The sequence below is a fragment of the Neodiprion fabricii genome, chromosome 3 (genome assembly GCF_021155785.1).
Source record: "Neodiprion fabricii isolate iyNeoFabr1 chromosome 3, iyNeoFabr1.1, whole genome shotgun sequence".
NCBI classification, from domain to species: Eukaryota; Metazoa; Arthropoda; class Insecta; order Hymenoptera; family Diprionidae; genus Neodiprion; species Neodiprion fabricii.
In genome coordinates, this window is record NC_060241.1 from 32,703,309 (window position 1) to 32,720,311 (window position 17,003).

General features: G+C 42.6%; 1 protein-coding gene across 1 annotated transcript; it reads left to right on the forward strand.

The window, feature by feature from the left end:
• Window positions 1-213: 213 nt before the first annotated feature.
• LOC124177303 lies at window positions 214-5,857 on the forward strand. The gene is made up of 6 exons (XM_046559498.1): window positions 214-502; window positions 3,002-3,406; window positions 4,055-4,197; window positions 4,875-5,165; window positions 5,280-5,563; window positions 5,783-5,857. Exons 1-6 carry the CDS (start codon window positions 385-387, stop codon window positions 5,784-5,786), a joined length of 1,245 nt encoding a protein of 414 aa, XP_046415454.1. The 5' UTR covers window positions 214-384; the 3' UTR covers window positions 5,787-5,857.
• Window positions 5,858-17,003: the final 11,146 nt, after the last annotated feature.

A 17,003-nucleotide genomic window follows, 5' to 3' on the forward strand; every position in this document is an offset into this window, starting at 1 on the left:
TACACAACACAAGAGCATTACAACGCTTATTTCTCGAAAATCAGAGACGATCCGGGTGGCTAACGGACGCATCTCCTTCCCCGAAGTGGGCGCATTGTGTATATTGCGAATACTTTTCGCCACTCGAACGTGCACTTCCTGCGTTCAGGGGGAGTCCTGTGAGCGTCCGAATCTCCGTGGTGGGGATTGTCCTATGTAAGCCCTGAACGACGAGGTCCAGGCCACAGCATCAGAACTCGAACCCAGGACATCGCAGCTTCGGCGATACGTGTGAAAACTTTTTTGCGAGTAATATTGCACATTCGGTACATCGCGAATTTGCAACGCACTTTAATCCGTCGTCTGTATCCTTGGATCAACCCGTCGATACCATTGTTCACGGCAATGTTCTATTTGTATTTACCGGCTCTCTTGAGCCTCGCGGCTGCTCTGAATCCCACGTCTCAAGCTACGCAGACTTATCTCCAGCAGACGCAGCAGCAGCAGCAGCAGCAACAGCAAGGTGAGTGATGCTGATCTGTCAGTTAATGTGCGCTAGGAAAATCCAACAGCTTTGTTGTTGACTGGTGCAATTGAGCCAAACCACGCGAAAAGTACTTCGCGTCATTGTTCCTAGTCAAATTTAGAATCGTTAGTTCACGTAGACGGTGAAACGATTCGAGAACCAAGAGAGCATCGGGAAATTTTTTTAAAACCTAGCTTCATTACAATAATTAACTAAGTTTTGACTCCTGTTTGTGCTTAAAATAGATGTGAATGAATCAGAGTCGATCAGTGTTCCTTCATTATTTATAAACGATTCGCCGGCCCTTTATGCTGGCATTAGCATAACATATGATTTCCATTTACTACGAAATATTGCAGAACACCTTAGTTTCAACGGCTTCTTCACGAGTTTCTTCTAACTAAATTTGATGTGAATTACCACAAGCTTCATATTTATCATATAAAAGCTACGATTATTGAACCTCGAGAGATGCGATTAAATCCAATTAGCAATGCTCGCACTCGCTCTTGAAGAAAAGATCTCCATCCAGCACAGTGAAAATAAGCTTCGCTACTGACAAATTGCCTTGAGCCACACCCGTTCTTGTAGGAAAAACCTTCTAAGGTGTATGAACCTCTTGAAACGTAATGAAATCAGCGTCGAGGCGAGCTAAACTCATAGAGATATAAGACTACGATGCGTGCCATTCACCCAGTAGTAACGCGACGTACGCACGTTCACGTATTCCGTACGCGATATGAATCGAGTAAAGTGTGGTTTCAATGCCAAAGATTATTTGAGCAACAACATTCAAGTTTGAAACGTAGTATGACGGTACTATAGGACTATGTGACGAGATCGAGTCTGAATAGAACATTTTTCGGGAGTTTTAAGAAGACCGATAAATATTCAAATACCGAATGACAGCCAATGTAATCCAGGAACAATCGCCTCAACATTAATTGCTCAATTTTTATATTAATTGTCTGAACTTGGATTAATAATAATTTTACAGTGAATCATTTAGCGCAAAGGTTTTAAATGCTCGGAACGAATGTGTTAAAAATAATTTCCGATACCTAATCGGTCCAGCGTTAAACACTGATCAAACGTTAAGTTAAAATCCCACGTTCGAAGCTCGAAGCAATCAATTATAAGATATTCAGACCATTATAAATGCAAATTATTGCTTCAATTTTTTGTTACACTAATATCGTACCACACAATAATTCTTCTGTGACAAAACAGACTTTTTTAACGCGATGATGATTTCGGACTTACCCGGTCATTCAAAAAGCTAACTGGAATTCATATTCTGCATGTGCATACGGCAACGATTTGGTTTTTGGGGGGCTTGATACGTTGATCAAGTATAAAAATCTTTCCCCCAAGTAGACATTGTTTTTTCAAAAGTCTGAAGGATGTTATACGTACCAGTGACGAATCAAGTGAAATCATTTCAACGTTCTATGTCACGTTTCGAAGAATAAGAAAACTTTGAAACGAAACCTGCCCATCTCACGGAGTTCTTTTAGTCTTTGCCACCAACAGAGCTTCGTTCCCTGCAGCGTTGGGGCGTGCGAAAGTGAAGAGGCTTCGCGCTCGAACACAACTCGAGTACGACGTGAATATTTATTCAATAACGCCACTCGTGTACGAGAAAGAGGTTTGAGAAACAAGAAGAGTAGCGTTCAAAAATCTGAGAACAATTAGCCAAGAACGTAACAAAGACGGGCCGTAGGTCAACGGCAGAACCTGCTCAAGGCTTATTTAAATATTAACCCAACGTTACGAGGGAACGTTGCGCATAACCGTTTATGTCGCTCGAGTCTCATCAACTTTTTGCAGAGGCGTTTGTAACCGCCTCGGGTCTCCGAACCCACGCCGAATGCGGGTTATATTTGTGTAAACCGATATGAATATTCCACAAATCAACAACAGCGAAGCCATAAGTGAGCATCCTTACATGGACATGCGGTACTGGTATCAAAAACCACCCGCGGAGCAATTTCATGGTCTAGATCCAAACTGCTCCGTATTGATAAATCGTGTCAATTAAACAATTCGACAACCGAGTTGGATCCGATTTATTTTCTTATGGTGGACTCCACCTGCGGCACTCCTGGGCATATCGATCAGTATCATCAATATGTCATCGCTCGTCGAACATGTCGAGAGTAAAGGCTGCTTTGAAAATTAAAATTCTCTCCTGTTTCAATTTGATTTCACATGCAATCAGTGTAATTCACTTCACTTTAATAGACTCGAAGGCGCGGAAACCAATCCCATGAATACAGATTGTCAAAACATTCCAAGTTTGAATTCAAATAAGCTTTAAAACGCCCCTTACTTGCAGTTTCTTAGAAGTCAGACTACGACCTATATTTTGACCCTCAAAAGAGTTACCTCATGTTTTTCCTTCCTTCTGGTATCCCAGAGAATATTGTTGGAGCTCATCTTCTTGCCAACTAGAAGAATGAAATACTCTAATTTGATACATTACGACAATTTCAGTGTCACCGAACGTATGGGACCGTATCGACTACAATAAGCTGGATAAGGAACTTACAAGTTGGCACAAGGAGCCTGAAATCCCGAGTACGAACCCCTCTGCAAACCAGGGCGAGGTAAAGCAGAGCTACGGCGACATTCCTCGTCCAATTCAACCGTTTTGGCCACCTCCAACGACTAAACCAATTCCACCGACAGCGAAACCAGAGCCACCGGTTCTACCGGAAGGTTGTCTGGCTCTCAGAGGTCAATTCGCTAGTTGGAAAAGCTGCTCAAGTTATCTTAATTGCTGGGACGGTATCGTAATCGAGCAGGAATGCCCTGGCGGATTGCTGTTCAATGAATACAAAAACTACTGCGACTTTTCCTACAACGTCTACTGCGGTAGCCGGCCGGCACCCACGCCTCGTAAGTACCTGAAGACACCTTTAAGAGTCAATGAAAATTGAACTCCAGACTTATTTCACGATTTCCTATGACTAAAGTTAGATATTACAGTCTCCAATACGAGGATTAATTTTTCGCGTAACGGGTACCTACATTGGTTAAAGAACGACTTGTTTTTAATTATGCATTCTAACGGGCAAACAGCTTTGAAGAAAAAAGTCTGATATTCACCGCTCTTGCAAATTGATTACATCAACGGTAATGTGTAAAAAAAACAAGAAGCTCAGTTTCATCAAAATACGGTTGATTTTCGCGGTTCAACTTTACTTGACTTTGACGAAGAAAAAACCGGGGAACATGTTTCGCTATTTGCCTTTAAAATGCAGAATTTACCTCTTTTACTGTAATCTCATAGACATACTCTAGAACAAAAAGTCTGAATTGACGCGGAGTCAACCATTTGAATACACATCAAAATGTTAATGATCCGCTGCTGTTTGACTATCTCAAAGCTGTTGAATGTGGCACTCAAGTTTATGTAAGTCGAAGTTATCTCGCTTTTGGTTTTATTCCGTCGTAACACGTGGCGGGATAAGATTCGCAACTTAAATTACCTGCACAGTTCGAAGGACTCGTGTATCTGATGTCACGCCGTTAACATTCTTGCAGAACCGGAGCTACAACCAGGTTCGAACACTTGCCCAACCCCGAATGGCCAATACAGAAGTTCAACCAACTGTTCCGAATTCTACGTCTGTGTTTACGGAAAACCCACGATACGTCATTGCCCGCGAGGTCTTGTCTACAACGATGTAAGCGATACGTGATGATGATCTTATAGAATGTTATTGTTTTTGGTTAGCTTACAACAATCGATTAGGAATCCCTTTTATGATATTGTAAATATCACTAAATCGACGCTCCGCGCCTAGCTCCTGTTTACACAATAGGTACTCAATATTATCCGAATGGAAATTCTTCTTGACGAGTGGTCAAAAAATTACTTCCATAAATGGAAAACAAAGCCGAGTGCATTGAATATTGTATAATCAACATTCCTTTTGCACCGAACACAGCGCTGTAGGAACCGCGCGTTTACTTTGGAATATGGAAACATAATGCGCATCCTGTTGCATCGCGCATACATCATGCATAATCCATGAAGTAAATTATTCTCACAAACTTAAAAATTACAAAACAAAGCCCCGGCGGGGAACTCGTGCATTCCGAATTAATGTAGCTTTTTACAATCCAATGACCAGCAGTTCGTTGCTCCTTCGTAAGTATCTATAAATACTACCGGCGCACAGAGGTTTTTCTACTGATCATTATTATAAGTAGAAATGTAAATTCTATAATGGTCATGCCACGTTCCTAGATACGAATAACGACTTCAGTGTCATGATTTTCATATCCTGATCAATGCCAGCATTATTTTGCCGTCGCGTCTGCGCAACGTCGATGTTAATATGTTGTTTGATCACCGTAGGAATTCGGCATTTGCGACTACCTCTACAGGGTGGATTGCCGAGGTGCTGCAGAGCCCGCTCCATGGACACCCCCGATAATTCCTCATCCTCCGCACCACCCACACCCTCCGCACCACTCACATCCGCCTACACCACCCCCTTCGTACTACCCACCCCAACAAGTTCCGCAGCCTCAGTATCCTGCAAACCCTTGGCTGACGAAAGGATCTGACGTTGAGTCTGACCCCTGGCATCAAGGCACGGTAGGTTCGTCGTGGGAGAAACAGCAAGGAAAAGAAAAAGACATCAAGGTATGTGGCGAACTTTTGGACAAATTTGTTCAGAAGAGACGGTAAATAGTTATATGCTTAGTCTTCGGATGGAGATATTTCTACTGTTAATTTCACCCGATTCTCATTCAACAGCAACAACAGCAGCAGCATGTCCAACAAGGCGCAGGCATTGATCTTAGCGTGCAACAGGAAGAAGCCAAAAAACTGTTGCCGGAAAATCCATGGGGGCAGACGCAGGTGATACCTGAGCAACTCGATGGGAAAAGATGCACGGACGGAGACGTTCGAAGGTTGACCAATTCCTGCAGTAGTGTGGTAGTTTGCAGGAATGGGGTTCCTGAACTCGTCGAGTGCCTAAACGGACAGGCATACGACAAGTCGTCGGACTTGTGCAAGCCTTTCGCGATCGCTAAGTGGTCAGTATAACTCAAGCAGCTCGAATATTACCGCTGTAGCGGTAAGAAAGTGGAAACTGATGGGTCGATTGCAGTTTTCAAAGAACAAAATGCGTAGAAGGGTTTAAATTTTATGGTTGTTAAAAAATTGCAATGGACCGATCCGTTTCCGCGGTGTACTGTGATACGAAATTTGAAAATTTTCTAAAAACCTGTATTTTTTTCTCTGTATGTTTACAGTTAATCAAGAAACAGTATAGATTATCCGCTTTCTAACCAACATCGCTTCAATAAATCAATTTTATATATCGAAAACCCATTGATTACTCGATCATTACCCTCATCGAATCCTACCGCTCTGAAAACAGAACTCTACCTTACCGTCTGAGCTTACCGAACATATGATCGACGAAAAAATATCCGTAGATCGGAGTAGATCCTACTACGAAGTTCAACGAAGTCGATTGAACAGGTAATTTCAGATTCTCGGTTCAGCCAATTGCCATCAGCCGAACACCAGTTGGTTTCAAAGATTATCCAAGCATCCTTGCAAAGTATCCGACTGTTTGCATACTTTCCGTCGATACGATTCCAAGCGTGTCGTTGAACAAAGAATTTAAAGACGGTTGCCCCTGGGTAAATTTTCGCGATCACTACTCGGAGCGTAAGTGGGCCTAAGGGAACAAGGCCGTGTTAGCGATCCGATAACTTCTTTATCGGCGGGAGCCGTTGATCACTCGATCCCATAACGCATACAAAACCCCATCAGGGCAGTCTTCAGTCACGATGTCTACGATTTAGGACTTATGAGCAGCCCAGATAGAATATGCACCTGAAACAGTGGATACATTGAGCAATGATCGCATCTCTTCAAAGCTCGACAAAAAGCTACAAAAAAATTACTCCGATCAGTAGCGTTCAGCCTTCGAACACAACTCGTGAAGCTTGCACTACCTTACGGCGGTAAATCGGTGTATTAATAGACACGGATGTAGTATATCCGGGCGGATAGATCTGATAAGCAATCAACCATGCGCCCAGGCGCCAAAGCTGCGAACGCGTCGCAATGCTTTACTTGTGGATATCGCGGTGACGCCTGTTTACAGAGTATGGGTATTACTTTCCCAGATTGCTTTCTTGCGGCTGCCACGCCCGGCACGAGCACTCTCCAACAAAGACGGAACTGGAAATTAACAGGAAACGGCGAGGCGAGGCAAGGCTCTGACAACGCGAAGGCGTCGTCGCTACCACATCACACGGACTGATTAAAATATGGGACTTTCTCTGTCTGATTTGTCGACGAATCGCCCAGTTTCGATTCTTTTAACATAATTCTGACGTCCGTCAGCTCCGTCAGGTCAAGAAGACACTCCGACAGTGTCAAACTCATGATTCGAACGAAAGCGTTTTAAAAATTTATTGACAAACCTGACCATTAATCCTATGCCTGGTATAATCGTATCTTGTGAAATTTTACTTCTAATTGGTTAGAAATGTCGTTGGGTGGCCGTTGTTGTTTATACTCTTCTGGAAGTTCACGATAGCATCTGCAATAGGTTGTATACAAGTTTTATCGCCGAATCTTTCGACGTTTCTCTTATAATTGCCGATAGAAATCCTGATAGCCATGAGGCGATGTTTTTTCCCGCCTAAACCAGACACCGAATCATAATTAAACGACGATTGCGGTTAAACGAAAAAAATAAAAAATATACCACGATCGTTTAGGCAAAACGTGCCACTTACACGTGCAAGCATAATTTTGTAGAAGTCATTAATTTCAGCATCAGAGCTGTAGAATTTGCAGCACATGGCTGGCAACAACATTTTCTTAAAAGAAAATATGAAGGTGGTTACATAGAATCTTGGAATGCCACAGAGGTGTGTCTTCGTATACGTAGGTGTATTCTTCGAAGCCACAGTAAGTTGCTCGTGATATAAAGAAACACCCCTTCGAGCTTCGAGGCGTGAAAGCTCTCGGATAAAGAAACCCGCTATTGAGCTTCCAAGATCACATCCCCCCAGAGGCGTTACTGCAACGCGTTACATCGATCAATATACGCTGGACAAAAACAACGCTCACGATCGGCGAGAAAAAGATGCGCAATGACATAAGGCGGTTTGACCGTCGTTTCTTCGGCCTCGTGCCTGCAGCTGACGATTCGTCGACGTGACATAACCGCATGGCTTTATATGTACAGGCGACATAATCGCCGGCTGCATGTATCGTTCATTGTCCGGAGGGCTGAGCCTTTGTGGGTACGTCTTGTTCTGTGCGTGGAATATGCGTGGGAGGCATAACTGCATATCTGCAACGTGACCCGACGGTCCCAGTCGGACGTGCAAGGGTTCTTGGTATCGGCCACCGAACGACAATGAAAATACCAATATGGCCGTCACGGGTCGGAGGAACGATTCTTCGGCACGCTCTGTTGATCGTGAAATTCTCTGCTGTAAACCGAGAGTTTCTTCACGGTATTCTTTTGCCCCATCCTTCTACAAATCCCGGTTCGACAGCGACTAACGAACGCGTCTTTTCCTAAGATTTTTCTTCACGGTTTTCTGCCGACTTGCGATGTTATAGACTTTAATTAATTAGGAGCGTCTCGAATGGCTGGAACTGAGAAAAACACTTTTATGTAGCTAGAAGCATCTGCAGTTTTTATAGTTTAGTAGCATCGTCATGGTGCTGAAGACGGGCATTTATACACGTTGGGTTTGTATTACATTTTTGCGGTTCCACATCGCTGCTCGTTTGCTTGTTGGGCAACTTTTTTCAGATGCTTTGCAAGATACGAATATCCATATCCATGGCCAAGTCAAAGCTTTATAATAAGTCTCATATCCAGAATCAAAATTCATTCCTCGATGATTTGGAATTGTTCGCAAATCCATCCTAATTACAGTCGCGATGCAGTCACTTCAATGTTATTTCTACTAAATGTATCGCTTATTGGCCTTGACATAGCTGCCAGATTTGGCAAAATTTCCACTATGTTTGCTGAAAATAAATATAAATAATATCCGAATCGGTGTTTAACAACTCTGTAACGGTAAAAATGAATATTCACTTAGGCTTATGGACTCTCGTTATAATAATAAGATTTCCATATAAAAAGTGAAATTGAACTCACAGGTCATCTTTTTTTTATTTCTCGATTGTAAGGAATCTGATATTAAAAATCTAACTTTCACCCAAAAGTTGAATACTAAAGTAGAATAAAAAGGCTTAACAGCTAATAATCGTTAATAACGTTATTCTTCGTTTTCTCTTATCAGTCATCATCGGCAATTCCAATCCGACACGTATATATACCAATCACCAGTCCTACGCAAAGATCAGACATTGTTTTATTCTACTCGGTTTCCGTTCATTGTTTGTTCGATCCACCACAAAGGTTTCGTAGAATAAAAATGGTACCCTGTTTCTTCTCCTCTTTTCTATATCTCTATTGACAATAGACTATATACTAGATATTTTTCAACGTTTCTTGTAACGCAAAGAACGAATCTCGTTACGTTCGGTTAATAAACGCAAAAGTCGATGTCAAGTATAGCAGAATATTATCGTTACGCCAATTTGTCGCGTTTCTCCAACCGTAAGTAGTGCTGGTCTGAAAATGACGGGTGAAGAAAAAAGCGTCAATAAAAAAAGTGAGCCATTGAAAATGAGTATAAGCTTGTGGAAAGCGGCGTATTTATCCAGACATGCGTAGAACGGCATACGGCTCGTCACGCACGGTTTAAGTCTTCGTAACTGGGCCTTTGCCGCGAAGACTGGGAGGACTGTAAGAGAAATGCGCGTAAATGCAAAGAATGGCTTGCAATTTAATCGTCCGCGAGGCAACTGGGTCACGTCGAACAGGTGTTGTAATGCCCGACGTCGTCCGTCGTCCGACTCGCGATGTACGATCTTAACTGCATCGACGTCATCCTAAAGAACGGACAGCAATTGGTTATTTGAAATTCCGATTTGGCAATAAAGAAAATCGACGTGTCGGTGGCCGAGGGCCTGACTCGTGGCGATACGCTCCGTCCATTCGCCTGCCACCTTCAATCACTTTCGTTCGACGCTTCCGAAGAGCCCCGCAGTTAATCTTGAAGAGTGTGACAGCAAAATCCCGAAACTTGAATGAGAGAAATTTCACCGCTGTTACACAGCTTTGCCCTGGAGAGTCGGACTCCGAGTGATTTCGCGTGGTCATACTTAAGCCAGAGCGTAAAATCCGTGAGAAAATACTCGCTGCATCCTGAAGCCGGACGCAAGTCACGGTCCCTGAATCGTCCGCTGATTGGCCAGTCATTGATTCGAAGTCAAGTCACGATGCTCCGAAGTAACCATAGGCTCCAATCCTTATTTTTCAATTTCGTCCGTACCTCGAGGCACTCGAGACTTTGGTCAAGGTGAACCAGAGACCCCTCCTTCATCCTGCCGACAGTATCTCTCTTCGCAGCCTCTTCAATCCTGGACACGTTATACGTTACAGACTTCCGCAGATACTCCGAACTCACCTCCTCTATGCTACATATTACACCCAGCAAGAGCGTGCAGATCCGATTTTTCGAAAGATCAATTCAAGGCTGCACGAGCATTCATCTAATCGCGTCGACGTCACCAAGAAGAAACGCCTGGTGTACAAAGAGAAATAACTAGCGGTAGTAGCTGGAGTAGCGTAAGGACTTTGTTAAAGTCTGTGCGGCGCGTTTGGCGACCATAACTCAGGTGCGATCAGGCGACGGGGTTAAGTTATGCAAGAGCCTCCTTGAATACATAACGCATACTCGGTAAGGTCAAACGCAGTGACATTTGAAAGACAGCTTTCACCCATGTCGCACTTACTTTCTTCCTATTTTCGATTTGCTGGAGAGCAGGGCGCGGTCCGATCGCGCACCGTACGTGTGCAGCGTTCACCGATACCATCGAGAATATCTCATGTTGTCTCGAAATTGCGGACACATGTGTACATTACGTGAATAGGCGAGAGTCAGCCAGGGTTGACTGGGTAACGTGAACTCTCATAATTCCCGCTCTATTCAATTGACTGTACAAAACTCGTGAGCAATGGGTTCTACATGCTCTTCTTCGGTTGTCCCCTATTTTCACTATTGGTACGTGCCTCCAACCGGAGAAGCAGTACATAAGTTTGGTCCATCGTCTCGTTACTTTTTTTTTAAATACATATTAATATGCTTACTTACACCTGCGTTGTGCCCACCAGATGTATAACGTGAATTAATGAATACCAAAGTCTTTCTTACCCAAGTGGGTTGTTTCACGTTTTCACTTTCTCTGTCTTTCTGACTCTTGATCTCGTTCGTCAAGCTGCTCGTTCTGCTTATTGGTCCGTCGATCGTTGACCGTGACACAAATCTGCCTCCGTGTATTCATTAAGTTATAAATTTGTCTTCACTGTTTTTTTTTTTCATTGGTCTACGCCCCGTTTTTCACGATACAGTATATAGTTGAGCATGTAATGAGTATGTAAATAAAGATTTCAGATTAAAAGTAACTCTTGATGCTGGTGCTTCGGGCTCTAATTCTAAGATCTATCGAGTATTAGACATGGGCAATTAGTCAATTAGCTACTGAATAAATTTGCTCTGAAGAAAGCTGAACGCTACGCGTAAATTTGATGAGAGGATTATGGTCTGAATCAGCTTTCAGGTGTAACTCGACCCAGGATTGTATTCTATGCCGACGTTAATGGCGTTAAAGAATATCAAATCTTTGAATTTTAAAAACAAACCACGTTTTCTCAACAACCCACAAATCTACGCAAAATTGAATACAAATTCGATCGCATTGGTTAAATTATTGAAGTGCTCATCCCGATCACTTATCAAAGAACTATATTCTATACGATCAAGCTTAGCCACGAGCCTCGAGAATTTTGGCTGCTCAACCGAGAATTTTCAGCTAGTCTATATTTAGCGGAGTTGGCATAGCTACCGGTTCGCGAAAACCAGTGTTGGCGACTAATGCTTGGCCGCTCAAGGTCGACCAGAGGTCTCTGAACGAGCATTGCAGAGCGCTTCGGGAGTGAGAAAAATTTGTTATGCTGAAATTGGAATCAATTTTCCAACATTCGTTAGTCTGTCCTCCCTGACGACAACCGTATCGGTTCAAAGTTCACGTGTCGAGCCGCAGGGCTCTTTTACGAAACGCGTCTCATAATCCGACGCACAGTAATAAATAGTGTTGCAATTTTAATGACTGCGTTAACGCTAGGAGTAGATGAACCATCGCACATTTGTCTCGCACATTTCCACATCTTGGATTACAAACATATATTTTCACATTTATTTTTATTTTCTATCATCATCGGTTTGACATTTTCAAGAAACTCGTGTGCCTTATATGAATATACAAATTTAATCACAAACCTAGTTTTATTCACACAATTTGTAATCGTCTTTCGAAATATAAGTGCATGTTAGTTAAAGGCCATACTCTCTACGGCCCGATACTTCTGCAACAGTTGAATGAAGTCAACGTAAATGTTGCGAGGCATGCAAACCTTTGAAAACTGAAATTACGTGCAGCGTGGTTACAAGTAGCATACTCGAGGTGAAAGGGGAATGAAACTTGAATAAATAACCTCTGGCCCACCCCTTAGATTGGAATCTGCACGCCTACGGTTAACGCAGCCAAGATTGATCGATGTCATGTATAGAGAGACACGTGATCAGACCCTGACTTACGTACGGCAGATAAACTTGAATATATCCGCATAAGGGGCGTTCCGGTAGTTGCTCTTCGAGTCGTAAGCACCTAAAAACTGACTCTCCTAGATGCCCCGGGACTAACCGTGAACGGAAATCCTTGAAACACTTTCATAGGATAGTGGCATTTTTCATTACCACGAAGGATAACCGTATCATATATTATTATATTATACATTATTATATATTCAACGCGAAATGCTTAGAGCAGTTCCGTTGCGGAGTAAATACTAAACATGTTTTTCGTACCCATTTGAAGAGAATTTTGCAAGAGCGTATCAGAATTCGTTCCACAAAAATGATGAAATGAACTTACCGTTCTTTCGAAATCCTCTCCAATCCAGCAGCTACGTTTCCCTTCATAACCCATAGACTGGCATTCTCAATCAGAGGCTATAAAATCCTTTACCCGGGTCTCTTTGGCCCGCTTTTTAAATGGAAATTGGCTACAGTGGTCCTGATAATTTTCCAAACTCCGACATCGAGCGAACTCGACTATCGTTTCTACGGATCGGCATAAATTAGTTCGCCGAGACTTGATACCAACGGCTAATGGTCTGGAACCTCCGGACCTTCGTTGTAGTCCCAAAAGGCCGCGTCCTTTCGAGGACCGTCGACGTCTTGTTTCGAAGGTACGACCTGCGGCTCCTCGGCGAGATCTCGTTCGGAACCCAGACACTTGACACTCCCGTAGCCGCGGTTGTGTGCGGGTATTGAAATCTAGGGTGCAGCCTCGCGGAGTGGTTCGCCTTGGAGTACAGATGCCGCATTCCACGACATTTGCACGGTTCTCTCCTCGCGGCGGGTTCGCCATTGTAAACCTTTGGCGGCAGATGTGTGTACTTAAAACCAGGGAATACGCACCTACGACGTGTCCTCTCCCCCGATGTACCGTTCCTCGAAGAACGTCCGCATGTCTATGACGGGAAATTATACAACGTATTTACCGTTACTGTACTTACATGCAAATCACCGCTTCTGAACTCTGTTCCACGTGCCGGCGATTGACCAGCTCATGTTTTTAGAGCATTACCACCTCGTCGTCAATTCATGAATCGTTCAGCCGTTCTACGCCTGGCTAATGACAATCTGAATATTTTAAACGAAACGTTTTGTCACTAGGCAGAAAACAAAACAACTTTTTTGTATAAGATTTTACAATCCGTCTTACTCACCTTTCGACCACTCGTGCTATATGCACTCTGCCATTATTGGTATAATACAATATTCTCCGGAGGCAAAGATCCTCCCTCCGAAACTCGCTTCTGGAGATTCTTTGATCTGCCAAAATTTACTAAAGTTCATTAAAATTCGTAAGATATTTACTCGAAATTACGGTGCATAAGAATGATCGCAAATAAATGTCAGGATGAACACAGTATTTCTCGATGGTAAATTGTTTCACAAATAATAAAAAAAAAAAAAGAATAATGATACAGAGAAAAATAAATTTTTAACACGGTTTTTAGTTTACAATTAATATGAAATTGAAAAATTGATTTCACCATTTTTTTTTTTTTCTTTTTTGTTATACAAAATCAGAAATTTTCAAGGTAATCAATTCCGTCATTTCTTATCCCGAAAAAGAATCTCTCTGAGTTGCTACGTTAAAGCTTATCTAATTCACGAGGTATTATTCAACCAGTTGCACAAAACAATTTCATTACGACCGAAATTCCGCTATAGGTAGGTATATAGACATCGTCAATCAATGCCAAGAGCACCAGAGGGGTTATCCACCGATTTCTTACAACGATTTTCCACTTGGAGTGAATTTGAATATAATTTACGTATCGAAATAATTTCACTTCCTCGAATTCACTCAAAGGATTCTCAAAATCAAACGATTATAGGAACAATTTAATTCAACTTTCTCAGACTTCATCAAACAACAAAGTACTCGTCAAACGTTGGATTATTTTTAACAATAATCACAGGACCTATCATAATCGATGAAAGGTTTTAAAATCGATCATCGGAGAGGGTAAGTTAAGTATTTGATATTATCAATTAGATCACCAGGTGTGTTAATTTCTGTAATTTCCAGGCCTTTCAACGTTCTTGATTAGACCAAGAAATATGTGCTTAAACTTTTTGTACGTGAACAGTTTTAGAAAAATCTTTAATTCTCTGTAGATTCAATAAAATTTCTAAAAAAAGAACACCTTCCATCCTGCTTTCATATTCCAATTAAACATCCAATCAATAGGAAATAATCGAGTCAAAGGTTCCAACACGAGATTGCCTTCGAACTTTTTGATCATAGTTATACTTTCGAAATGTGAGATGCCTGTATAATTTTACGTGAAGAGACAACAGTATCTCAGACACTGTTTCCGTAACATTCCGATTAATCGTCACCGGGAATAACATTTCTTGTCGTGATTCGGCTAAAACTTGTAAAACACCTACGTAAAATTTGTAAAATTTCCGGTTTTTTAATCGAATTCTACTCGGATTCCAGCGGCATGAAATCCCTGACCTTTTCTAGCTTTCCAGACTTGGGATAAGCCACATTCCTATACCTGTTACTACCGGATGATATTTCAGCAGTAGCTATTCCTTCACAGTTTTAATTTATGTTAAGCGCGAGTGATTTTTAGCGACTGTACAAGACTCGCGAGGTATTGATTCAAGGAAATGTCAACAAATATTACATGATCCTTGAAATTTATTATCGTTTTGAGAACCGACGTTACGCCGATCGCGCCAGTAGCAAGTTTCGTAATTAACGGTTGCAAAAATTATCACGGCGACGATAATTATAATTTCTGCAGTACGGGCAGTAAACGGAGAAAGGCGATGAAGCGTATTTGTCTATCTAAATAAATTCAACGTGTCCACGTACTTCACTTGCCACAAGTAAATAGAAACACTTTCGATTCTCCGACGCACATAACTGCACCTGGCGGTCATCACACTGAATAAGCGTGATCGCAGCGATCGGTTACAGTCATTGTTACAATCCCGTAGCTAAACTGAAGGTTAGTCGGAAATTGTTCAAATTGTTAACCGAGACGTAATACCCGGGTGAAAAAAAACCACCCGTAACAGTCAAGGCACGGTAATAATTCGCGAATAATTCATTCAAAACGGTTACAGAAATGTATTCGACCAGGTACGATGTGCGGGTTATCAGCGATAGATCTGAGAAATCGTTAAACCGTCGCGACAATGAGTCAAAATAATTTACGATCGAACTCGCACCGCTCATAGATACTAAAATTAATTATTACCACAATCCGAGAAGATGCGAGCTGCCTTTCTCAACATTTTAATAACGTTCTACGACTACGTAATAATTGCTCTTTAAACACTGGTGAGCGTAAGATGGATAGGTGAGGGGGCTTCGCAGCGTTTCAGCGGCACGATATTTCTCCCATTGCAAACCATCGCCAGGCACGAATACCCCGACTTCGAAAGATTTTCGCAATCTCTTTTCTGTCCTACGTACGATGCATGCAGATATAGATCCGCACAACTATAAGTTATGACATATGGCAGACGAAGCTCGGAATCGTTGCGATTCGAGGCGTCCGCCTCCGCGTGTGATAAAATCGCGATCGAAACGATCGGAGGAAATTGAAACGGATCCGAAAATTCATTCCGTATGCGTGAACGCGGTATGCAGCTGAAATATATCGGTCAGTTTCTAACTCCGTCATCCCGCTCTTTCCCACCTCTCTTCAGAAGGCAGGCAAACTCTGGTCTGGTACGTCCTCCGAAATCGAAAAACCTGTTTGGTATTTCGATCGTCGGTTCGTGACGCTGTAGTCTCGGTGGTACACTTTCTACAACTCGCGACGCGGCGCTTCGCCATGTTGGTACTCGTGCTCGTTCGAAAGGTCGAGGCTATAGCGACGGACTTGAAGGCGGTATGATAAAGAATTAATTTTTCATCGCTTAAATCGCAGGAAAACTTACATTACAATAAGAGAAAAAAAAAAAAAAAAACGAGTCACCATTATCGACCTCACCCTGAATATCGAACCTTCGATGCCGATCGCAGCATGTAATATTTTTCTACAAACGTATCCCCTGCATATTTTGCCTTGCTCTCATTTATTGCTATTATAGACAAGAGCCACGGATAATCAAGTCATTCCAGCTCTGAGATAGAACCAATTTTTCTCTTGTGTACTTTTGATTCCGTTCTTACATCTCAACGAGCCAGAAAAATTTCAAAATCTAATTTTCAGTGGAAAGAAAAAAAAAAAAAAAGAAAAACAGAAATCCGTAAAAGATCGAGGATATTTCGAGAACGGAAGTGACACTGCTGATATGCTTAGTCAATACGAAAATCCCGTGGCAGAAATTTTCGTTTTGTATGCACAAGAGCGGCTCTTCAGCCTCGGTGTAAATCTAGCCGAAGTGTAGGAGTGTGGTGGGTACGGATCGGAGCCTCGGCATGGATAGAGTAAGAAAAGGAGACGGCACCATCGTAAGGTGTCAACAACCTTACCGAATAGAGCTCGATTGCAGGTAGGTACCTGTATAAGACTGATACAAGGACCGGGATGCTGCAGGCGTTCTGCGTCTTCACTTTCACTACTGCATCTCGGCGATGATATCCGAGGCTGTCGCTCCGCCCACGATGCACCCTGCACTCTGCATCCTGCAGCCCCCGGAGTCGTCGACACCGAGGCGAAGATGGACGCGTGGAACCGGAGGATCTGCGCATGCATCGCAACGGCGAACGTACGGAGAATCGGAGATTGTGCAATTGGCACCGAGAAAA